We start from the raw sequence: 26,498 nt of genomic DNA, 5'->3' as shown, positions 1-26,498 counted from the left end.
TCACTCAACGCTGCTACAGCAAGGTGCCACTCCAGCTGAATCCTAGGCTTGCAAGCTATTGCGTGTCTGCACACAAGGTAGCAAAGGATAACTTTAACCTCTTCATGTCTCTTCATGTCATTTCTTCCTGCTAAAATTCTTGCTCTGCAATTATACATGAAGGCCTGAAACTTCAGGATGGGATGGGGGACTTCACTAGGTGCTGAGAATGGCACACAAAATCAGGCCCAAAGTATTCATAAGCAGCAGAAAAACATTGCGCAGGTACACACACAGGCATCTCCCAAATCCACTTAGTAGTTTCCAAAGGGCACAGATCCAACCACAAATATTACATTTTGATGCAAGTAGATACAGTGCATAAGGGTCCCCCTCCCATATTGAAGAGCACAGTGGCCTGACCTCCAGTTCCTTTCCCACATGCACTATTGCTCCTCAGGCTGCTGGTTCACTTCTGCATGCACCTTGTCATCACGCCCCCATCTTGATTGCAGATTACAGGGAGACAGAGTGACTATTTGGCTGTAGCTCTGAGTCTGCAGAGTAAAGGTCAATTACAACCCCCAAAAGTGCAGCAGCACAGCAGCAGGCTGATAACATCCACCACCTCCCCCATGGGACCACATTAGGGGATAAGCAAAAAGTGCTGCTCACCAGCTGATAGACACAAACAGCAGCAGTCCAGGCAAACCACATTTGCTGGCTCAATGAATGAGTAACAAGGGCCTAGGAGAAGCAGCAGCTGATGCTCAGAGGAGGAGACAAAAGTCACTTGCCAAGCACGCTCCTAAAACACAGAGTGGAAAGAAGGAAAGCTGCTAGGAGATACCCTAATGCTGTAAGATGAGGGCATAGGAGCAGCCAATGTAAGACTGGGAAACATGGGAAAGCAATAGTTGCCTGTCATACAGTCACTGAAGTTCCTCATAGCATGCTATGCATGCTGCAGGAACTCTTGGTGCATGATCCTCATGCCTAAAGGATTAGAAATCTTCAGTTTTAAAACAGCATCTGCTGTGGCTGATTTGCACAGCAGGAGCTCTCCACCAAAGTTAAGGTAGTAAAAAAATAACCCCTTGCTCTGCTTTAACCAGAAACAAACCTCAACAAGCATATTTCAGAATGAACAAGCGCAAAACGCCTGAGGATAGAATTCACCCTTGGATAGCAATTTTGAGAGATTCACATTTTCCATTGGGATTACCCTAGTAATTAGTACTCCCTTTCTAATTACAGCCATTCACACCAATTTTGTTAGCAAGCAACCACCTATTCTTGGAAGCAGCCAAGTGATAAAGAAGGAAGCAGTCACCTAAATATGGACTGAAAACCAAGTTTAGCAAGAACATCATCTGTCTTGAGGTCTGCAAAAAGACCACACACAGGCAGTAAGGGACTGAACATGCCATACTACTGCTAGACATATTTTGGATCTACAACATGCCTTTCAAACAGGCACTGACAGCCAAACTGGCCCGAGTCAATGCATCCCCACTGACAGGAAACAGACAGGGTAACTATGAATTTTGCAAGAGCTGGCAGCAATGAAATACTCATTAAACTTTTTGACCTTACCTTGAGTTTCCGAGAAGATTCTCTGACTAGAAATAAACACTGCCAGAGCTGCATCCTAACATTCAAAAGAATCTGTGGTAGCTAGCTGATCTTAGCTGTGCTAAGTATTAACATCAGTGAAGATCCAGCCTATCTGGATCTCTCTTCTGCAAGAAGGCTTGGGTTGTTGCTTTAAATCGTTCTGCCTAGAAGAAGCAATTGGTACCGTTTGTGCCCTTTATCTGGCCCTGGTCTCTTCTGTCTACTCACTTGGAAGCTGAGATGATAGGTTGCGTATGCTATACACCACTTTAAAAAGGACCTCCAACTGTCAGACTCAATTGGCCTGTAGATGAAAATTGAACAAATGTAGTAGTTCACACTGTTCTCTTGATTTTTCCAAAGGTTATGCAATGTACTCTGGCATAGGTAGCCCTTCTAGTTGCCAACCATGGCTGCAGAAATGCTTTCTTTGCTTTTCAAATGGTACTTCAGGAAAATCTGCAACACAAGTATTTAGAGGTATTTTTTTTTAAGCTAGCTATATGACATATCTGGAACAACGCACACAGTTACATTACATGATGGGAAAATATTTAACATTAAAGATGAACTTAGGTAATTTTAGGCCAACATATAGAGAAGGTTATCCTTGTAAGAGAGGGAAAAGAAATAAGATCTTAAAGAAAAAAATTAAAGGAAATGGCTTTTTTCCTTCCTTTTCCTCAGAGAAGGAACAGTAATGAGAGCTTTACTGAACATGTAAGGCTGCCCCTCCAGAGGAACCCACACTCCATAGGTCAGTCAGCAAAACACCTATATGTAAGCACTGCCTAAATATTTTCAAAGGGGGAGGAGAGAAGAGAAAAACATCTCATATACAATAACAGACAGGTTCAACCAACATGCCGAGTTGCCCATATGTCATATGGGAAGGAAAGAACATGTTAGTATCAAATACACCAAAGAAACCACACAGCAGCATCAACCCTGTCCTCTTAATTGTAAAAGAAAAAGATGACAATTTTGATAATAGCGCAAACACAGAGCATGGCATGAAGAACAAAGTCAAGTTGTTCTTTTATTTTATTTCATCCTTCTAAGTTGCAACTGTAAGATTTGTTCTGAAGTATCCAAAAGAAGAAATGTAGAAATCTTATTGATAAAATAACAGCATTCCACTGGATCCTGCATATACCTTGTTACAGGCTCTGGAAGCTATAGTAAAAAAAGCAACTAAGACAGAAAATACCAAACCGCACAAAACTCAGAAGGCCTACCTACAGTTGCACACGAACAGACTTGTGAAGGCAGAATATTTAATACCAGAAAGCTATTCTTGAGCAGTGTATCTGTAGAGGCATTGCTCTGAAACAGAATTGATTTCAATTCTACTTGGATTTTTTTTTTCAAATATTTTTCTTTCTCCTTCTCAGCATCTTCAGCCTTTCTTTCCCTAGAAGACCTTGTTGTTTTACACAACATTATGAAAAATTTTAAAAATCATTTTTTGAACACTCATACACCCTAACCCTTCTCCTTCTAGGTCCCAACAAGCAGATGACTTAGCATGATTGGAAATTCTTTCTTCTAAACTCCTTACTCTTTTCATTTTTTTCAGAGCTTAGATAGCACCAGAATAACCAGCTCTGGAAGCCTGCCTTTGACTGCGGTGATTTCAGCTCTTGCTCACAACTGCTTTATCCAACAACCTTAAGCTCATAATTAAAATATTTCAAACTCGTACCTCTGCACTTTGATGTGAATTGGGTGCTGTGCTAAGGGGGATTATTTCATTTTGGTTTTAATTAGTGATGTGTGCTTAAAAGAAGACTGTGCTTTTTTGGTGTATTCCTTTTGTTTGTTTTTTAAAGGACAGGACAGAGCAGATTTTCTGTGAACTTGGGTAACAAAGCACGATATTTGATTTATGAATACAGAATGGAAGTTACTGCCTGTACCCACTTAGAGAAGGTCAGGCTCAGAAAGAACAACTTTTCTGATTTCCTACAACCCACCTTCCCTTCTAGAAGCCTGCTTGAAACATCTCCTTGTACTTTACACCTCATTTGGAGGTGAAATTAAGTTGCCACATCTCTCCAGCACTGCACTACACAGAGCTTCATTTGACCCATAGACTTAAGAATAATGCTAAATCATGTCTCCTGATGATAAAAATCCATCCCCCATTCCCATTATCTTAAAGGGTGCTCCTCCCCATTACATTAATTCTTATGAGAAAATTTTTTTTTGCCATCTCCATTATACTATTAAATATCACACTTTTGGGGAACACATCCTCAGTGGACAACATGGTATGTCTGTATGCACTTAGAGGGTTGCCTTGCATTCTTTCTGAAAAATAAAATTAGATATTAGCAAAATTCTTAAGTCTCAGTAAGAAATAACATAATAGAATAAATACAAGAGAACCACATGAGAAGTTTCATTTGTGAAATATGAAAATAGTATACCACATTTCTTTTAATATTTCCTTTATAAAAATTACATGACAACATTTCACACACATTTCACAAGATGACAATTTCACTTAGAAGTTGTTTTATATTTTAACATACACTTTTCTTTAAAAGTATAAAATCTCTTGGGGCTTAAAAAGTTACTCCAATAACAGATAAAACAGAATTAACTTCAAGAACTAGAAAAATATTCACATTCCTATTCACATCCTTTTTTATGATGCCATGATCATTTCAAAATGTGTACAGTTCTGCAAGTGATAGCCAACAATCTGGTAGGACTGCAAGGCTGATCTTTACCTTCATTAAAAAAAAAAAAAAAGAAAAGAAAGAAAAAGAAAAGATGACATAGCACTGAGTGCTATTTTCTCTTCCTTCTGTGCTTTCAAAAAAAATCCAGTAACTTAATTGATATACTCTCCCATCTACACGTGTTTTAATTTTAGTTTTTCAAAGTTAAATGCTATTACTTCTAAAGAATTACTTTGTCATAAAAAATGTTTTCCAAGATACCTGCTAACTGAAAACAAACCAAAAGAATAGCTACATCTGAGAACTTTGGATATGACTTCAAAACAAATAGTATTTTAATAAAAATCCATCAGTAAGTCTCTAGGAAATCATTTTAAGTCCAGCTATATTTTTTATTATGATGATTACTGGTGGCATACATAGTAGAAAATTCAAAACCACTTGCTCTTGAACTTCCAAATTTCTAATGCTTGATATGAATTTTCTTTTCATAAAATAACATTTTTAGTTGATTACTTCAGTTATCTATATGGTCTTTTGGTTATGCAGGTATAATGAAACAGGTAAAACTTAACTTGCATAGTATTATCAATTGCTATTCCGATCTAGCCAGAATTATTTCCCCTTCTTAATTACCTCCTCCAGAGTCAGCCCTTTTTTCATAAAGATATTTCATGATTTTTAACTAGAAGAGTACATTGTATGTACATATATTAGCTCCACCTCACTTTGCCTGCTGTAGTTAAACAGTAACATAAGAGCAGCCGCACTAGCTCAGATCACATATCCACCTGTCCCAGTACCCTTCCAGCAGCAGTGAAAAGAAAATGGCTAGGGAAAAGAAAGAAAGAGGCAAGTATGTGTGATATTTCCCCCTAAACACTTCCCCAACTTCTGTTTTTTTCTGATTCGAGGTATTTCCTAAGGCTGCTATGTCTTTTCTGCTTAGACACATGTCCAGCCTCTCCTTGAAGCCTCAACGATTTTCCATCCACCAGGTCCTTTGACAAAAAGCTCCTCACACAGCAGATAGCAAGTTCGTGTGACCATTGCCTTTGGTCCATGGGGAACCTGGCTCACCTTATGCCCACAGTTCTCATACCAGAAGTGAGCACACACAGTCCAGCTCTCTCTGCACTTAACCACCCTTGCAAATTCCCAGCCTGCTCAACCACTCTTTACACAGAAGCTGTTCGGTAACTTGGAACATCTTTGCTGTCCTCTTCTGGATCTTTTACAGATTACTATATCCTTTTTGAGATGAAGGGACCAGGACTATATACACAAGTACATCATGGATTTAAAAAACAAGTTTTCAGTGTTGTCCCCCGTTCCACTCCTAGCATGCAACTCCTTCCCCTCCTTTTGCAACTACTGCAAAGCCCCAACCTGACATTTTTACAGAAAATTTTACAGAGGCAACTGTCATACGTTCTCTTTCAAACTGCATTGGTCAGAGTCTACTGTTTTGTCATTTGAAGCTAGAACTGTTTCTCCCCACATGCATCACATTACCCTACCATACGCATACACAACACTGCTTACCACCGATTTTAGCATGACACAGAAATGGGCAGAACAAGGCTTCCCCAGCCAGCTGATCAACTAAGGCAACTAATAAAGTTGTAATGATAGGATAAACATTTAGGTACACAAGCCTTCCTCAACCTGGTGTGTCCAAAAGTTTGTTTGATTTTAGTTAGACTGCTAAAGATATTTCCCTTAGTGACAAACCCTGTCTGGATATCATAAAGATCTAACAAAATACTACTCTGAGTAACTAATGTATGTGGCTCAAGAAAGTTAACACCTGTGTCTACAATCCTGGACTAATCTTACCTGTCTCACTACACAGCAGGGAGAAAATGAAGATCCCACATCATATTTTGCTTGATTTAAATTGTAGACCTAGGCAGAATTATTATAAAAACATTTATTCAAGAGTACTTATTACATTTTGATATTACGTCATTATGAACGTTAAGTTCAATCCTTGGTTTCCTTGGTGCTTTTATTTAACATGCTTCACATACACAAGCTTTTCTGGAAACAATAATTAGTTCCTTCTTGCTACAGGCCTTTTAAAAGTTTGTTCATGCAGGGACAAAAAATAGAAACAGAGGATCATCTGCCATTTAGATATTATAATTCTAGAACTTACGTCAGCTGCATCTATTCCAAGGCTAGAGTGGGGCATTAGGACAGTACAGATATATTGCAGGTACAGCACATGACAAAAACAAGCCCTACAGAGAGCCGTTCATTTATAATCGGATCTTTTTGTTGAAACCACATTCCTCAGGTACTTTGTTCCACAGCATTATCTATGACACTTTGGCGCAACGCAACAGATGCTTTGTATGCTTTCAAAGTACATAAAAAAAAAAAAAAAAAAAAAAAAAAAAAAAAAAAAAAAAGAGCCTGTCTGTGCTCTTTACCACCTCCAATATCGTTCCTTGAAAAGGTGGGCGAACTCTGGACAGCTTCTAGCAAAAACATTAAAGCCTTTTCCCAAGAAACTATTTCTACAGTGAGCTTCTACTAGCAGGGAAGAGAGTCCAGAGGCACTAGAAAGTGCCAAAGGAGCACAAGAATTAACATCAGTTTTGATGCTGCCACAGTAAGCCTTGCCTTCAGCCCCAGCAACCACTTCTTCAAATACATGTTATTGTATAAGAGCACTACGAATTTGATGTCTCTTCTCTCCATCATTTTGATTAGTGGTCATTTCTGCCACCTTTACACTGCCCTAAGATGCAAGATGTCTGTAAACCAATGTTTTTTACTACTATCATTATCTTTCCACCAGCTACAAATATGAAAGAGATAGCCAAAGGCTTGCATAGGCTGAAGGCAGCGCAAGCAAGCAACAGAGAGAGCATATATACCTATGGAAATGTGACTACATCTGAGTATGGGCAGTTGGGTTTGGGCACGTAGAGGGAAAGCACAAGAGAAAGACCTCAGGAGAAGGGAGAAGTTAATTGACATGAGACAATCTCACTTTGCAGATGAGTTTGACAAGTGATGGAAGGCCCAAGGAGGTCTCCAACAAAAGCATCCTTATTAAGGAATTCAACCAAACACCCAGCAATCAGCAAGAAGTGTGATCAGGCTCCCACAGAGGACTCAGATCATAAGCCTTTTGTGTTTGCATTCAGATAGTAGACAGAGCTGTTCAGCACCTTTTTAATCCCCAATTACACAGAAATGACGTTACCATGCCATCTACGAGTTTCTGTCCATGCAGACTCATCTATTAAGCAGACAATAATTAAAAAGAGCAGGTGCTCCCCCACTCCCTTAAAACGTTTATATCTTAAGTGTTAAGACAAGGGCAGCAAATCAATTTCTAACTGCTGGTTCAATTAATAGTTATATTGCCTCCAGGGGTCACATTGCAAACAGGAGACAATTCTCTTTTATTTGGAGTTAATATTTCTAAGCGCAAGAAAAAGATAAGTCTGCCTTGAATATAAAATTGGGTTGAGGGTTTTTGCAAGTGACAATTAAGCAGATGGGCTGGGTAGCAGGAGAACCATGTCACTGAGTTAATACTGTCCAGAAAGTGTATCAACACTTCTCATGAGTTATACCCATCAGAACTTTACACTTCAGAACTACAATTCAGCAAGTAGGCTATTAAATTATGCATAATTGCTTATTTTGTTCCCAATTTTTTGTTGCTTGTTTGTTTGTAAAGACTAGCCAGGCTGTCTGCGAACAGCTTGGCTGCATCATGGATGAAGAAATAGAGTCCTACTATCACAGGAGGAGTAGCCTGTGGTGTCAGTTTTAGACAGCAGATGGCTGGCAGTAGAGAAAGCTTCCAAATGTACGGTATGCCAAAACTTCAGCAATTTTCTTTTTGTCAAGCAGCTTCCAGAAACACAAAACGTAGCTGAACATCTCCATGCCGGCCAAGATTGAAATAAGAGACCACAGTAGAATCCCACAAAATACTACTACTTCCTAAAAATATTTAGGTTGCACAATCTAAGTAAGATACGGAATGACTAAAGCAGCTTCCTCTTCAATATTGGCTAAGGAATTAAAGATACAGTAAACAACTGCATTTTCAATGCACAGGCATAAACAGACCAACAGCAAGGTCCTGTTCTCAAGATACACCCTGACACAGCCTCAGAGAGGCACCCTGGCATGACACAAACTGAATAAAAAAGTAGAGATGGAGGTTCAGCTAGGAAGCACTGGGAATATTAAACACATCAAAAGTGTTTTGCTGAACATGCATGTGCTCTAGCATATGCTCCATATATGTAACAAGTGCACACAATCAGGTAGCATACTCAGACATGTATACCAACCCGCTTCTTGTAACCATATTGGCCATAATCATACACTTTTAGGGCTAAAACAGAAATAAATCTATCAGACAGCTAAAGAATGGACAGTGGGATAAGGAGTTTCGGACCTCTAAATTATGACTGTATCAACTCCTGTTCCAATATTGTGATAAAAATCAATACCAACTGGATAAGCCTGACACAGACCACGTAAGAGAAATGGTGATCTCATTCTTGCTGCTATTAGACAGAAGCCAAGACCTAGCATCTGAACTGTGGTATCTCAGTCTGCAGTCTCAGCTGGCACCAAGCACTAACTGGTTACAGACTAAAAAGTTTCTTTATTTAAGAATGGTCTGAAATGGTGAAGCCCAGACAGGGTGGAAAAGTTGCAAGGCTGAAGCTGTTTCTGTTTCGTTGCAATAAAAATTCAGTCTAATTTATACTTCATGTATGCATTTGCTTTCCTTAATTACCCAAAATGTTTTCTGAAGGCTATTTGAGCTGTCAGAGAAAGACTATAAACAAGTTCCATGCAAAGAAAGTTTTTATGAGAATCTTCATAATTCTTTTTTCTCCCTCTCCCAAAATGTTTACTGGTAAGCTATCAAAATAATGAAACCTGCAGATCACAGAAAGTCTCTATAAGTTTATGACAGGATAAGGTTCTGAAAGAAGCACCAGAAAGCCCTATTCATCCCGTTCATGCCAAACCCAGCTTCAACTCCATGGCCTGTAATTGCAAGTTAAAAGCTCCTAATATCTGCCTCGTGTCACAGAAGGTCTACCCCTTCAGTGCCCATCACTTTTTATTTTATCAGTAGGCTCACATATTTTATGCCATGCTAAAAATATATCTATATTTAAGGATTTTACTCCCACAGACACATTCCATCCTGAAAGAAGTACCACCCCACATAACTTGCTCTTTGCTCTCAAAGAGAGCAAGAGTAGATGAAGCCTCTAGATACAGCCTCTCAAATTCACTGTCCTTCCTCAGAAAGAAAATAACTTGCCTTAATTTCTGTGTCCTATTATAACAACCATCTGTCAAACAAGCATTTCAGCTCAAACTAACACAATTTAAGCAGGGATTCTATCCAACCCTCATTGGCAAACAGCTCTGCCAGAAAAAGAAGAAGAAAAAAAAGAAAATCATCAAATTATGTGCTTAAAAGATCAAATTGGTTCACGTTTATGAGGTTCAGCTAGAAAAAGCACTTAATCAAGTAAGTATTTTTCAGTTTAAACTGCAAATAGAATTTTGGAAAGACCAAATAACCATGCAAGTAGTAATCTGGCCAGGAGTTTGGGATTAATGCATAATTCAGCTTTTGCAAGAAGCACTGTAAGAAGTTACAGGCCCAAAACTTTCCTCTAAATATCACTTAACAAATGACGTTTTCAGTATAGTCATTCCTTAGTACTACACTCTGGTATTTTTCCCCATCTGCAGCTGCTTAAAACAAATAGCAGCTCAAGTAAGAAGCAGCATTTCTTTTAGTATAAATTTAAGAAAGGTTAACTGCTAAAAAGTCATTTCTCACAATTTCCCTTAATCACAAGCCTAGCACGGGAAAAAAAAGACTCTTCAACTCCTACACAGCACGTTCTGTCCTTTAGGCAGAGGCAAGGGGCCTGCAGATCCTGAGACACGGAAAGGACACGCAGCAGGATGTGACCTCAAAGAATATGGAAAAAAAAAAGAAAAAAAAAAAAAAAAAGCGGATGAAGGGGAACAAAACACAAAGACTGTTTTTGGAGAGTACTCAGTGTACCAGCCCACGAGAGCCACCACCTTTATGTATTTCTCAAGGCCTGCAGCCTAAAGCAGAATAACTAGAAGCTCATATCACTTTAAAGGTAACTACAGTACAGTTCTCCTTCCTGAAACGGGACAGGTTTTGCCACGGCAAGCACTGATGTTTCTGTATTCAACCTGGCATGTTGGACTGATGAGGAGTTGTCCTGATCTACTAGATCAGCTTCACTGGAGAATTCTAATTCTGAATGTCATCTGCTTGCACAGGGAAGTTAATATTCTCTACCAGCTAAAAGTAGTGAGTGCATATGCTCACATCTCTGCATGCAGTAAATTAAAAAAAAAAAAAAAAGAAAAAGAAAAAAGAAAAGTAATTCTGTAAGAAACTTATTTTTGAAGAAACAACAGCTAGCTCAGTCCTGACCTTTTAATACTAATCTGTCTGCCCCTCACGTTAGGTGAATTCAAGGAGTTCAAGAACCAAAGGAAAGAACAGGAAAATGATAATAAAATATTTGGGCATGAGATTGGTACTTGCAAAACACCCAGCTATATTGCTTCCACTGCAAGCCCAAGTTCCAGGCACAAAAATATGCTATTTTTCCCCCCCTGTATTCAGCAGCATGTTTAACCTTGGAGCTGTCAAGCTCCATCATGAATAATGAGCCATGACAACATTCCAAGTGATCCTTGGAGAACAGACTAATTTTTACTATACGCTATGCAAGGCAAAAGGCTGTTAAAGTATTCTCATGGTATTGTATCTGCTTTGAAAATATACAGTAATGTGGCCATCAAGAGGAGACTGCAAGTAAATACAGAAATAAATAGGCCACTAGATTGCCACTTCATCATCTAGACCTGCAGAATGAGCAATAAAACATGTAAAATCCTAATGTTTCACATTTAAAATTAAACAGGGATGAAGGAGATTTATCTCACTGAACATGCATTTGACACAAACACTTCACAGCAGAGAAATATCTCTGTTTGAAACAGCACTCGGCTGCTACAGTATGAAAAGAGGCTTCACAGTAAGTACCCTGCACATCTCCCAGCATCAGGCTCTCTCTGTGGTCTCATATCAGATGAGCACGAACCCGGGACAGGAAGGCAGCCCCTGCCCCAACCTGTTTACCCTCTCAGGCTGCAAACACGTACTGCATACAAATGGCAGTGCTGAAAAGTACAGGAAGAAACTACAGTCATTTAAATAACTGTTTGAAGTTCTTGTACACCAACACTCTAACCATGCCAAGGCAGGTCTTAAAGACGGCACATAACAGGTAGACAAGTAATGGCAAAAGCCATTTCTGCTACGCTCCTCTCAAGCTCTAGGGGAGCAGAAAGATGGAGCAAATGGATTCCTAACCAAAAAGAAAAAGCTGAGGTTTATTGAATTTTGATTTAAATTGGCATTCACATCTGAACAATAGATATCCTTTAAAAAAAATCAATATAAGTTTATAAATAATTTCATCATCTGTTCAAGGAATAAGCACTAATTCAATAACATTCATCTGAAAATACATATATTCTCTAACAGTTCCAAGTAGCAAGCATTTATTTTGTGTTTCTGTATAGGGGAAAATAAGGATCCTGACCTGCTTGCAACAAGATATTTATTCACGGTTTTGTAGCAACAAAAGCTTGCCTATATATCTAAGGCTTTTCTGAACTCTGTTACAATAATTGAAAATACAGTACATCATTTCCTCCTCTCTATAAGGGCAGCATTTTATGTACATTTCCTTTTCAAAATTTACTAGAAATTATGACAACTTTCAAAAAACTCTGGAGAGTAGGAAAGCACTGATGTCACTCAATATATGCTTACCTTACTTCCAAGTTGCTAAAAAAAACTGCAGTGGCAGCCAGCAGAAACCAATCCTGAGCACTTAAAAGTCCTCAAAGTATAACAGATCTCCTTCCCACTAAACTGCTGCAAAAAAAAGAAACACACCTGCAACCCTTCCTTGCAAGACTGGATGATATTTGAAAAGTCAAAGCCTGAAAGATCCATTGAATTATTGCCCGCTGTTAAAGTTGGAAAAAAAGTCACTACTCCTGAAGCAATTAATAACACAGTAACACATGATATTGTCTTTACCTATATTTCACTTTTCCATCTGCAGGTTAAAATCATCTGTGCCCCTCTTACCTGCTCTCCTTGCCTGTATTCACCTTTTCACATACATGGCCCTTCCCAGCTAGTACGGTCACATCACGTAAGAGCTTCCCTTCCTTTGAAACATTCCCAAATGAGCAGAACTCGGGCTACTACCACCCACTGCAGTACCACAGTCTCCGGTTTAAAACAGGTCTTCTCTTCACAGAGCACACGCTCTATACTCAAAGAAAACCCAAATTACAAGGACACTAATTTTCTTTTTATTTGTTAACATGTCCTGAGACCCCTGCATATACTGTCTGTTTCTCCCGCTCCCATTAACACACCACATCATAGCGCTGCACACTTAGCAATTCCATCCGCTGCTAGCAGTATTTGGCAATAAGATCCCTTTAAAGACTAATTACAGATTTCAGTTCAACATAGAAATTGGTATTGGGCCAATTTGTAAGCTCCTTAATAAGCTTTTAGATTTAACTTTACACCAGGCAGGACTTGGTATTCTACTGGGGGCAGCAACGTAGTTGGAACGGCACAGGTGAAAAGCACAGGGCCACAAGGGGAGGAAGGAAGGTCGCAGTTCTAATTCTTCTTGCCATACCTTCTCAACCTGAGCCCTTCCCTGGAGATAAGCAGCCTACATTACACAGGAAAAAAAACCTCAGGAAGTCAGTTCAGATGTCAGGAAAATAATGAAAAGTAGTCACACACACACACAAAGAAATAAAATGGTCAACAGCTGCACCAAATGAGGAACAAAGACTATTAAGATCAAAACCAGGTCAAGGACTCAAAAATTAGGAAGTGATAAAATTAAGGATATATAGTCACATATTACAAAGGAACGTGGCATTTTGTGAGAATGCTTGCATTAAGCAGGAGTTTCATTTTCAAAAGTGATGCAGGAGGCCAAGGCAAAGTCTTTAAAGTGCCTCAGTATCTAGTCCCATATCAGGACAAACGCAGAGGAGCCGGACCGAACACAGAAAACAGGATTTATGTCTGTGGATGCTCCTCCTCACCTCTGTACTGTTCCCAGCCTTGCTCATGTAAACTTTGCCCTAAACCTCCTGTGAATTAGTTCTCAGCCAGAACCAATTCCCTGATCCAGCTCACTGTGTGATCAACACCAAAGCTTTTGCCAACACAAGCTTATTTCAGAGGTGGTGAAGGCTTAGAAAATATCTTTTAAACTAAAACCTTGGCAATTCTTAGGGAAAAAAAAGTCAACTTTCTTAAAGTCCTAACTCCTCAATATACAGATCACATGCTATTGCCCCTCTTTCTCCCACCCCAAGAGAGACTTTTCCTCCTCTAGACAAGGAGTATTCATACAAGACTGCCTTCTCTGCTGCTCATCTGGTAACTAGGGTGGAAACTGAAAAGTGTAATTGATAAAATGAGGGTCAAAAGAAAGATGGTCTTGTTTTGAAAATCCCAGACTAGCACCCAGGGAAAAAAAAAAATCACACAAGAATTTTCTGTGCAAGATTAGGCAAATCATGATTTTCCATATGGTCAATGACTACATAGCATCATTTGCAGATGTCAAACCTGGCATACTCCAAGCATTGCTATCAATGTGGATGACTACCCCAAAAAATTCCAGCTGAAATCTGTGGAAACCACATGCACTTAGTACACAGCTGTTAGAAAGTCTCCAACTGGGAACTCAATCAACAGATATTTAAAAATATATATATACATAGCGTTATACATGTAAAACAAACATCAATTATGTCTGTTTCACAGAGATGAAACCCATGAATATCTACAACATGCTGAGTTTTTAACACACAGCTTCACCCCTTTGGGAAATGTCATGGTAAAAGAATGACTTGGATAGTAGCAGACTTATCTTCGATACAGACCAACCTTTAAGAGACCAAGAGAACCCCTTCTCCAGGAGGGCCACACATCTACTCCCTAGACTGTGTTAAAACATGTTCTGGATTTTTTTTTTTTTTTTTGGTAAGGTGAGGTGGAGAGGTAACAGAGCCATGGTACAAATGTGTGACTTTACACATTAATATTGAAAGGTGAGCTGGAAGCCGGGGCGGGGGGGGGGGGGGGGGGGAAGACCTGGCCACTTTCCAAGCCCCCAAAGCTGAGAAAAAAGAATAGAGGGAGAGGAGCTATTTTTCTCCAGCCTTATTCTCAGATGTACTCATGCAGATTTTATTGAAATGTTTGCAGTACTTGCCTACTGAAAACAAATCTAGCAAGAAGAATTTCACCTAGAACTTCCAGACTGTCAAAATATGAGTATCTGAACACAGACTACCATACAGGGAAATATCAAGAAATCTCAGATAGGTGCTAACAAATGCCCTAGTTACTAGCACATGCATGCAGCTTATCAGAAATGCCAGTGTTTTTGAGAGGAAAATACAGATATTTACCAGCAGCTCACCATATTCCATAGCTGGTTTTGATTCAGTTCAGCAGACGTTAAGTTTAATCCTACAGGACAGTATCATTTTTTTTCATAATAGCTACTGGCCGCATTTCTATGCTTGAGCTCAGCTGCAGTGCCATGACTAAACATGGAAAGCAACACATCACACTTTGTCAGCAGGCAGTGCCCGTTCTTTCTCCATTCAAGGCTTTCATTCATTTCTGTATTTTAAAAGTCATGCTGTTTCAGAACAGCTGATCCAGATGGCGGATACTCACATTTCAACCTTCCCACATGGTAACGCGGCTCAAGGAAATAAAAATTGTTGCTACCTGCTGCTGACCTACTTCTTTCTTTAATTTGTTTTCTGCCACACTACAGAATAAACAATACAGTTCACCGAACTCTTATCCTCCGTACACACTTAACCACAGCTATACAGCAAATATAAAACAAAGTTAATAGAGGAACAAGGGAAAAAAATACAGAATGATCCAAAGGAGATTGTGGGGGGAATATGGGGGAATAAGAAAAGTCTCACCTCTATCATAATCATCTTCCTCTATTGCTTTTTCCTGAAGCCTTTGAAGCTGTAAAATCAAAGATTTTATCTAGAAAGAGAAAAGAGTTAATTATGAAGAAATTTCATTTAAAATCACTACTAACCTCTACACAATATAAATACACAAGCTTATTACATCACTACAGTGGCCTGATTTTGTGAGTCAAGCCCAACACACGTTAAGTTGACACACCTATTTTAGAGCAGCTGAGCTAAAGCGACTTGAGCCAAGCATGGCTTTAGTCCAACCATCTACAAAGATTAACAATATTTCTTGAAAAACAAAAGAAATTGAATGATTGTAGGATATTTTTCAGCCTTTTAATTATTCAAACTAAGTCTCATTATAGCATACTCTCATAACATTGCATCCACTTTTGATCCCATTTACTCAGTGCTCACATTCTAGTCAATATTCTTTTCTGAACCCATTCTATCAATTCTGTGTATCAGTTTTGCATAGAATAAATTCAGAAATTTGCACATGCAAACCTCATTTTCTTCTACAGGTTTAAAAAAAAGGAAATACAGGATGAATATTTTGGGACAGGTATACTTGGCACAGAGAATTGCGTTTACATGCAATTAATTATATGCATACTATATAAAAATATAGGTTTATCTACAGAACATTAACATCTGCATTTGTTACTTGACAGTTCCTGACCAAAGCTCTAAAACCTCATCTTTTACTAAAATCAGGAAGGCCATATTCATATTCAAAGTTTGTTATGAGTTTATTAACAGAGAAATTTGGTTAAAAAATATGCCGTTCTCTCCTCATTGCCACACCAGCCACAACCTAGCATAGCTAGTTATAAAACTGAAAAATGTTTTCTTCTTATTAAATTTGTACATGACCTCTATCAATGAGCTGTTATCAGCACCGACAGAAGTATGCCTGGAAAACGAAACAGCATATACACTGTCATAGCCCACAGTCTAAAAGTGCTTGGAAAACCATTTTTTCCAATGCAAGAAAATCCATACTTAAGACATTCTGCTTCTACAAGAGACTTCCATCCCCCCAAACTCCTTACTACACAGTTTAACCTCTACTTTCAAATTTCTAGACTTCATACTGAAAAATAGGTACAGTCAATTAGCAACTTAATAAAAATACTCAACTATCTTGACTATACAATCAACACACAAATTGAGCAAGGCATTTCAATTAATGGTATCCCTACTCAATACGGTAAGTGAAAGTAGACTAGTCAGAAACAAACTACAAAAGCCGAAGCCAGGAAAGAATCAAAAATGGTTGATTAATAATATGCTATAGAATCCTCCAAATGTAGTACTACATACGCAAAAAAAAAAAAAAAAAACACATAGCATATAGCATATACATCCTTTCCCTCCAAGCTTTCTTTTTTAGCTTTCTTCTTTTTTTTTTTTTTTTTAATTTGTTTTTCACATCCAGAAACACCAGGCTTTTGTCACTGAGGCTGGTGAGGAATGCATAACCTAGTGAAGGGAGGAGCTCTGAATCCTCACCATAAATTATTTTCTATATTTTGTGACATACTTTTGATAGAGTTCCAAAGCAGCTTGCCGTGGGAATTGTTCAAATGACACTTCTTTCATATATATGATATATTACAACGATCTATACCCACAGTACAGCATTGCTGCTTTTTGCACGTCATGCATTTGCAACAACAGGTCATTTAAAATCAGCTGGGATACCGCAGCACGCACATGCTTGTGGCTATCTCACTGATTCTGCCACGATAAAGCGCTTTCTATGTGCAGACTAATAAGAGGTTTAAAGCTCCGTCCACTTCAGAGTGGCAGGACCTCTATCTGTACTGTGTGATCACCACTTTAAGTAAGAAAAAAAGCCTATTTTTAAACAACTTTACTCTTGTCTCCTTTCCTTTTGTTTCTTCAGTTCCTTTTTGAAAAGTTTGAGAATTCTCTCATTATCATTACCATAGGAAGGTGATTCAAATTAAACATATGCAACTGGCTAATCAACGGCAAAGACAGCTACCAACGGCAAAGACATCTAAGGGCACAAATCCCCAATTCTCCATTCAATGAATTAATGAATAAAGAAATTAAAGATAGAAATGTTTCCTTTGTCTGTCAAAAAAGTGTACTAAAAAGACAGAAAACCATTTTTATTTTGGTTATGTTATATATTCCCAAATTTACAGGGAATTAATTTCCCCAAAATCCTAGATTTTGAGTATGTTGTCATTCCACATATGAAGTCAAAAAAATTGCCCCATGTCAACACGTATGAAGTCTGCAAAAATTATATAAGAGAATCTAATCAGAGTCCTACATGCAACCTCTATGAAAAATAAACACTGTAGAGGGTTATAAGCCTGGGTCAGATGATAGATTGGTCAAGAAACATTGTTTGTTCTTGACTCTAAGCGTTTCTTAACCTTCCGTCTCCCTGAAACGGAAGCACTGTGCGGTCTCCCCACCGGCTGACCCAGAGCAGATTGTTTCACCAGGTCTAAAGACGACGTAGCGCATCTCAGCGCGTACGGCTGAGCTAAGTCACAACACCCTGGGTTTCTGCAGGGCTGCCCGTTCTACTGACAGCATGGGCAGAGCTAGCTCAGCTGCGTGTCCCTTTACGCCTGCAGCATATAGACATCCTGGACATTGCTCCAGGACACCCAGGGCACTAGGGAGAGACTCGAAAACGCACACCACCCAATTTAAGAAATCTATCCTGTCCACACTGATCTCAGCATTACTGCTTTCTATATGCACGACATAGCCAGTATTTGGCTCCTTATCATAAGTAGGCTCAGAAAAGTTTTCTTCTGCTACCCTTCCTGCAGTCCCCAAAATAACTTGAGATCAAAAAATAAAATAAAATAAAAACACCATCATATTTTACAAAGGAATATAACTGAGCCTTTCCAAGACTTCCTTCCACCCAAGAATTCAATGTTTGAGGCTCCATGTCTTTACGTTGGTATACATACATGCAAGAAGGCAGACTCCCAACCCAACAGTACAGTATTCCTCTGAGACTGAAGAAAAGGCCCAATTCCTAGTCTGAATTAAGAGCAGGGACTTCGACTCCATTTTTTTTCACGCTGGGAGAAAACATCTACATAGCCATTGGCATGGGTATTTCTTACCGGCTATTCTTACACATGCCTCGCTCAAAGAAATCTCTGGCTGAACTTACACATTTCTGATCACAAATTTCAGTGTTATTAAAATCATGATGCATCCACCAAATAGCTCTTCCCTCTCCCAAATTTCCTGCTACACATACTTCAAACTGAAGATAAAACAGCCCCCTCTGAAAGGAAGTAGTACTCTTGAATTCAGAAATTGATGTATGACATTGGACATGAGGATCACACTTTCAGTAGAACATAGGAACCAAGTACTGCAACAACATCATTTTTTTCCAAAGAACCAAAAAGGAAAAGAAACAGGGTTTTCTCACTTCTAGCACGCTACTTTTAACACACTGCATACTAACACATTACTGCAAACCTCTGAACAAATGCTACAAAAGTCATCAATAGCCTGACTCTTGCATCAACTTTGACATTGGTATTGGCACTATAAACATGAAGGTTTGGGGGAACAGGGCCAGGGGAGGAGAGGGAGAAGAATAAAAGATAAAGAAGAAAGATTACAAACCTTTAATGTAGTGCGGTTGCCACGCAGGCAGTCCAGCAGTACTGGTTCATATTTTTTCATCAAAGTATCCCAGTTATGGTCACTAACAGTAAAGCTACTTTCATAGCCTGAGGTGACAGAAGAACCAGCAGATGCTGCATCTGAGGAATCTGTAGAACATGAAAACGTTGCATCTGTATCTGAGAGAGAGACAGTCTCACAGTCCTGTAATTTATCATTCACTGTTGTCTCATTTTCATACTTCAAAATCTCACTGGGCCTGGAGAAGCAATGCAAAGCTCCTGAGCGCTCATGAGTTATTTCCCTCTCTTCCCGATTCTGTAGCCTTCCCACAGAGCTGGGATGCAGAACATGCTCAGTTTCCTTGGCAGTTGACATGCCTTCAGCATCACTTGCTCCCGAGGTTGAGTTTAGGGACAGCTGTATGAAGCTGAAGCTTGAACAGAAGTTATCGTGTGGACCAACGGAATGAGAAGCAACTTCTTTTTTTTGATATTCACAGTTGTTATTCACTTCTGTCTCATCCAAAGCGCACATCTTCTGGGGCTCAATTACTTTAGCAATATGAGTTGTTAGCTGTGCATTTGAACAGCACCCAGCAGAAACGCTTCCTTTGCTTGTGGCTGTGGCAGGGTAGATCGGTGTAATTACGCTCTCTGCCTGTGGACTCTTGTAACCTGAAAGATTTCTGCAGCTTCCTGGCATGCTTCCAGTAGTGGCCAACGTTGTTACCACATCAGTGGGAACTACAGTGCTATTTACAATTGAATGACAGCATGAGAATTCAAAGTTACTTTTGTGTTGTCTGCATAGAGAGCAGTTTTCAAAGTCTTCACAATGCTTTCTGCCATGTTTGAGCTCTTCTGGGTTGAATGGCTTGCAGGCACTCAGGGACTGAAACTCTATCTGTTGCTGAGCTTCCTGCCTCATATATCCAGGTCTTTTTGCCAGTTTCTTTTTACGAAGAGAGCCTGCAGGTATTAAGTGCTCCAGACCATCTAGAAAAAAAAAATCATTAAAGTGTTTTTGCAGTTTTCTAGGCTTAAAATATTGTAGCATCTTAAAGCAATTATTTCAGAAATTTCAGACAGCGCATCAATTTCCTTCTCAACAAAACAAAGACAGTGACCATGCTGCGCAGAGGAGAAAAGCTGTTATCAGAGAACTGTGTGTACTCATTCACTTTCTAAATAATTTGTACCTGCTTTTCTGCAAATTCACTAATATAACTATGTCCATCAGGACACAAAGCTGTGTATGATGGGTCACGTCACCTTCCCTATTCATAGTAGTTCTCTGTGATTCTTCACTCTCAACTCACTTAGCAGCATGATGAAGCAGAGAACTTTAGTGTCTCTGATCCAGAATGATTTTCAGACATACAAGCACATCCCGTACAGCACTGAACCTGCATCAAAAAAGAACCACATTTGCAGTACAAGAAGTATATCAGCAGGTGCCTGATCTTATTCGGCGAGCTGTTAACCCCAACTTTTTGTGCGCCTTCTGGCGAGTTGCACTTCTTCGTCTGCATGTATCTTTTGTTGCTCAAGTCTAGTTTCATGTTTGTAATCATGTTTTATTAACACAAGCAAGGTGTTTCAGATCCTGCTTCCAGAAGAGAAGTGAATTCGTAGTTGAATGATGGATGTACAGCCACAGACTAAAATTTATCTTACAATTTTTAATTTAGATTTACTGCACTACTTGTTGTCCAAGATACAGGAATTAATAACAAAAGTTTTGCATCAGGACCATCAGTCCTCAAAAACTATTACTGCCACATAATAATTATTGCAATATTAATGCTATTAAGAAATAGCTCAATTCAATAGTTCAGTTTCAACTCAGACACTCTGCAAACATGGATGGAAAGATACATTCATGGCTTTCAGAGAAGAACTGAAAGATCTGAAACAAATTCACCCTTCAACGGGATCTAGGGACTATCTGAATTACGCCCTCGATCAGCCACCTTCCGTGCAGTGATGCAGAACCAACTGCCAGAACATCAGGCACGAGAGTAACCCGGATCACTGACACAGCGGCGTTCCAAAAAAAGCAAGTTTCTTTTTCCCCTGCTCCATGTGACACAGAACAATCCACATCAGCCACAGTAAATATTCACTTCTAATCACCACCCTTTGCCAGCTTGCACACCGACGCCTCTGCACATACTGTAAACAGCTCAACAGCTCCCAAGAGAAGCCTCACACATTCCTCATTGCAACGACATGATACCTAAAACATTCGCATACAATAGCTGAAGCTTCCCAGTGGACATTTCCTGACATTCACTACATCTTCACAAAATAACTCGCAACGAAAGCAGTTTAAACATTTTCCATATACTACAGTATTGGCATTCTACCATTGGTCTGCTGTTAAATTTCTGTATTTTGCTACCTATCACCATAAATTGGAATATCTCAGCTGTCTCTTATGTCATCTTTTATTTGTCAGGGGGAAAAAATATCACAGAAATTAGAAATAAAAAAGGTTATGAAGTACTATCAGCCTGTCTACTTTAAAAAAGACAGTGAAATGCTCTACTAGGAGTAATTTAATAGAAATCATAACAAATAGAACCTGTTATTGAAGCAGGAGAACTAAACTTAAACAACATTTCCTTAGAATTTAATTCCTTTATTTTATATACAAAATAACAGTCAAAACCTGAGAACAAACCAGCAAACAAACCAACCCAGTTCAGCTGCTAAAAAAAAAAAAAACAAAACTTATTTACCTTTTTCACTCTAATTACTGAATGTTAGCTATATTTTATCTACCATCTTAAAGAAGTATATTTATAGAAGACAAGAAAGGGCTGAGTTGCACTGTATTTGTCCCCATTTAAGAGTAATTTTCTCACCAATGGTTCCTTTGATTTCTAAGATCACCTGCTTAGTTCAGTTATTCAACCACTAAATTTCCAAGACATCATGAAGAAAATATTCACCAAAGTCATTAAATGCTTGTTAGCTTTTACTCTTCACTGTAGAGCACTGAAGAGTTGCACATTTTATATGTCAGACTAGGCTTCCTTAGCCACTGTTTAAATAATTGTATTTTTATTGACACACTTCCATAATTTAACAAACAACTCAATAACACACACATTTAAGCCTTTTATCTCCCTAAAGTAACAATCCTTTTTAAACCATTTGTGAAATGCAGCACATTTCTTAAAAGTAAAAATCACATTAGCTGATACCAGTTTCAACATGTCCATCAGTTTTTCCCCTCAAAAAGAAAAACATATCTGTTCTAAACATAGTTTTGCTTTGTTAACCCTAAGGGAAAAAAAAAGCATCTATTAAAAAGCAAGCTGGTAAATACAAAAACAATTCCAACACCAGTAACAAATATCTATTTAATCAGGGACAATAAAAAATACTCCTTTTCTTAACTACCTATTATAATTGCGCTCTGTACTGCTAATACTTTAAAACAAACACATCTGAGTCTATCACTATTTAGCTGTGCATTGACTACTCATTCAACCATTTTTTTTTCCTCAGGCAAATGGCTTGCTGAACCCAGACCTAAGTGCCTTGATGAACCAAAAAAGGAAAAGCTTTATATTTAAAAATATAATCACAAAAAGAATACAACTACGTAGCCTGTGAAAGCATGCAGTTGCACTGTGAAGGTCTATTTGATAACTAACCACCATCCTATGGCTGGCAGCATGAGATCCAAGACTTGGCCATTATAGAAAACTGTATTAGTCCAAGTTGAATGTATCAAGTTGAATGTCTTCAAAAGGAATCCTCATTGGAAAAAAAAAAAAAAAAAGTTTAAATTGCTGTAGCTGAGGCCTCACTCCAGGTTTTATTACACCACATGCTTATAAATACTTTGCATTAATAAAACCTATGTCATCCGACAATGTCAAGTCAGTTTATAGAAAAACAAGATGAAACTGTAAAGGTATCTTGCAGTTCTGATAATAAAAAAAAAAATGGAGACCCAAATGTTCTTCAAGGAGTTATATTAGGATAAAAATTTATGAAGGTATAAAAATGCCTAAATTTCAGGAAACACACAGGACATTAGCCATGGAGCTCAGGAAAGCTTTTCTGATGGCTGTACCTTTGTGTCACGATACATACACTTAAAGAACAGCCATCACATCGGATACTGGACAAGCGAGGACCACAGGTCTGTTACAGCACAGTCAGCTCTAATTTTCACCACTGCAGCATCACAGGGAAGCTTATTTTGGTGGCCAGTAAAACAAGAGGCCAAATTCACTCTTGAACATACAGCTAACTCCTTGCTGTTTCAGTAAAAACAGGACCATTTAGATAGCATGCTACTGTTGAAAAACGACATTTCTGATTTTTTCATTTTTGTTTTCATACTGTCAGCCACTGTTACAGAAGTCCCAAGCAAAAAAAGAAAAAGTCAGGGAAGCCTCAGACCCTCACAGTAAGCTTCAGAATAATCTTGTTACAGAAGTTCCTCACAAATCTCATGCTCTGGCTGTTACTACATTTCATGTTTTAAATTCATCTCTGGTTGAAGAGGCTTCGCCCAATCTCATCATCAGTCTCCAAACCTTAAAGATAGCTTACTCATATACATTTCATGCAGTCCACTGCCATCAATCTAAAATAGCTGGAACTACGAAACTCACATCATCAACCGCATAGATTAGTAAAGACCTTTAAAATATCCCCCAGTCATCACTTACCCTTAATCAAGCTTTGTGAAGTTTACAACAGACTATCTAACAGATAACCAAACACTCCAGGCCAGCATCAGCACACTCACATTATTAAAATTACACAAAAATGTGGCAGGGAGGATTTTCCATGATCCTCATAAGAAGAAATTGTGAAATTTGGATAAGTTTAAATTAATTTGTAAACAATACTTAATAGATTGGCAGTCATATGCCATAAAAGCCTTTCATCTAATGTGTATTTAATTATGAAATCAGTACACAGCAGTCCTTTTCAAGAATGGTCTACTTAACACACCATACCTCTTTCATCACTCTGTCTACTTAGTGATAGAGTGGATTCCCACTACTTCTGCTCCGTCAGATCATTTGCAGCAGACGTTAATATTAAACTTATCACAGAAATAAAAAAAAAAATAGTGAAGTGTGAGAGCACATTGACAGCAGTCAATTTCTAATTCAAGCACAGTTTGAGTGCTCCAGCTTGGAGATTTGAATTTTTAATTTCACCAAGAGAGTGGGTTCCAAATTAAGCATCTGATACACACTCAGTCTGAAACCAGAATTGAGTTTACTGAAATAGAAAGTAATTTTCTCTTAACAGCTCAGTAGTGATCACATATAACGAAAATAAAACAACACGGCAGTTTCTATATTGCCAAGGGTGAGCAGACAGCAAGCTTTTAACTTTACAATTTGATACCAAAGTCCCAGGGCAAACTGTCCTCCTTTGCCTCCCATAGGAAGTTTACCTTACAGCCCAGTCAGGATGTCATGATGTGATGGCCACGCTGTCTAGACAACAGTGGACCTGGAGTGAAGTTTCAGACATAGGAAAGCTGAGTAATACCACAGAAAACACAGTGCTTCAGATGTAGATTACATATGAGATGCTGCAGAAGTCAGCTGCGTACACAAACCACACAGAAGTCCACTTGCAGCAAGATGCACACAAACAAGCAGCATTTTTAACTCGTCGCTGCTCCCCAAGACAGACAGACTCAGGGCTTTGCACGAGCCGCTGCCACACTCTGTGCACCCGTAAAGTTTCTGCGCTCAGTATTCTCTCCTCCCTGCAGTGGACATTGCGGGGATCCTGCCTTCGCCGGTTGACAAGAAATAGCTCCTCTGAGCAGCAAGGGGAAGGATCTCAGCTGAATCCACTAGGTATGGACCGTAACACTGCTCTCCTATCTTCACTTAGCCACACAGACAACTTAGTTCAATGCACGGTCCTTGCTAAAGGCCAGCCGGTTATTCTGCATCATCAGTTTGCAGATGCCAGAAGCAGGCCTTTGTGCTCGGACAGAGACAACGTGGAGGCCCATCAGAGATGTACATGGGTAAGTACAAAAGATACAGGCTTTACCGCTTCTGAGAAATTCAGTGAGGATATCACTTATCCTTTACAACCCTTACCTGAGGCTGAAGACGGACAAAGCAGGAGTTTGATATCTTCTTTATTTGGTCTGAGAACACAAAAGCAAAGACACTGGCTATATCTTTTTCATTTAGCATGTGAGGGAAAAAGCAGATACCTCTGGTGAAATTGAGATCATCTTATGAGTAAGCTTTCGTAGAAGCTGCACTATAGCCTACACGATACTGCAGCAGAACACTAACTGCAAGTATGTAACATTTCCCGTGTCTTCTAATTGTAATTTCTGCTAAGTTCACCTTCTAAATAACCTGAGGCAGAAGTCACTCTGCTTGCAGCATGTCATTTTGTTTTGTGATACAAGAAAGACACCCCCCCTTCAACACACACACACAAGATAAACAGAGAGCGTAGTTTCTATCTAGAAGGTAACTACAACAGCCCTTGAATATAGGTTGAACATATGTCCCCTCTACCACAGAAAAATTGATGCCTTCTCTCCCACTCCAACTACGAAGTTATCTATGCTGCACTGTTTCTGTGGTATCAATAGCAATTTGCATCCAAGGAAAGAATTGCAATGGAGAGAAAAAGGGAGGGGAGAAGTGTAACACTACAAAAAGGCCCCAGCACAACTGTCCAACAGATCCTAGATCACTAAAGCCAAAGCTCTGCACAGATAAGTACTACATTCAGACAATAAGACTGCCTATTACAGAGCACCTCTTTCAGTTAGGCTAATATATTCTAACAGGCATTTTCTAGCTCTAAGCCTGGATTTCCTGGATGGGTAGAGAACAACCTTTGCTCAGCGGTACCTGATAGATATGCCACAAAGACATGACTGAGTCTGGATGCAGATGTTTTTCACAGTTGCTAAAAGACACACCAGTACAGAGTTACAATGGTGATCTATATGGCAGATCATAAGATCTCAAAAAAGGGCAAAGGGTACATCCACACCAAGACGACCTCCACCAGTATTAGACAGTTAGCACTCCGTATCTCCCAAGTAAGAGTTCTGCCATTTGAGACCACAATCACATGCACACATCACAGGGAGTCCAGCCCCAAAAGAGGAGCACTGCCTCTCTGGCAGGACTTCTGCAATAACACCACATATACAATCTCAGTGACAACTGACTCTAGAAAGAGCCATCTCCTTTCAGAGAGAGATGTCACCCTGTGTGAGTCACACCAGATCCAGAGACTGAAGAGTCTTAACAAAACAAAATTCCTGTCTTCACCCCCATTCCAAAGCCATGCAAGTGAGGATCAGGGGATACAGGCAAGTGGCATTTAGACAGACCCCTTGCTGAGGGAAGACATAACTGACACTGACAGGTCTACT

The 26,498-nt window shown here is 39.1% G+C and overlaps 1 protein-coding gene across 1 annotated transcript in view; it reads right to left on the bottom strand.

The window, feature by feature from the left end:
* The window catches only part of DISC1 (DISC1 scaffold protein), a 201,882-nt gene that overhangs the window by 164,530 nt on the left and 10,854 nt on the right, over positions 1 to 26,498 (bottom strand). Inside the window, exons 2-3 of the mRNA XM_062573048.1 lie at positions 19,080 to 20,077; positions 15,426 to 15,495 (exon numbers count right to left, since the gene is read on the bottom strand). Coding sequence (XP_062429032.1) covers positions 15,426 to 15,495; positions 19,080 to 20,077 — 1,068 coding nt within the window. The remainder of the gene's footprint in view (positions 1 to 15,425; positions 15,496 to 19,079; positions 20,078 to 26,498) is intronic.

This window comes from Rhea pennata, chromosome 3 (assembly GCF_028389875.1).
Source record: "Rhea pennata isolate bPtePen1 chromosome 3, bPtePen1.pri, whole genome shotgun sequence".
Classification (NCBI taxonomy): Eukaryota; Metazoa; Chordata; class Aves; order Rheiformes; family Rheidae; genus Rhea; species Rhea pennata.
This window is presented reverse-complemented; position numbering and strand designations above follow the sequence as displayed.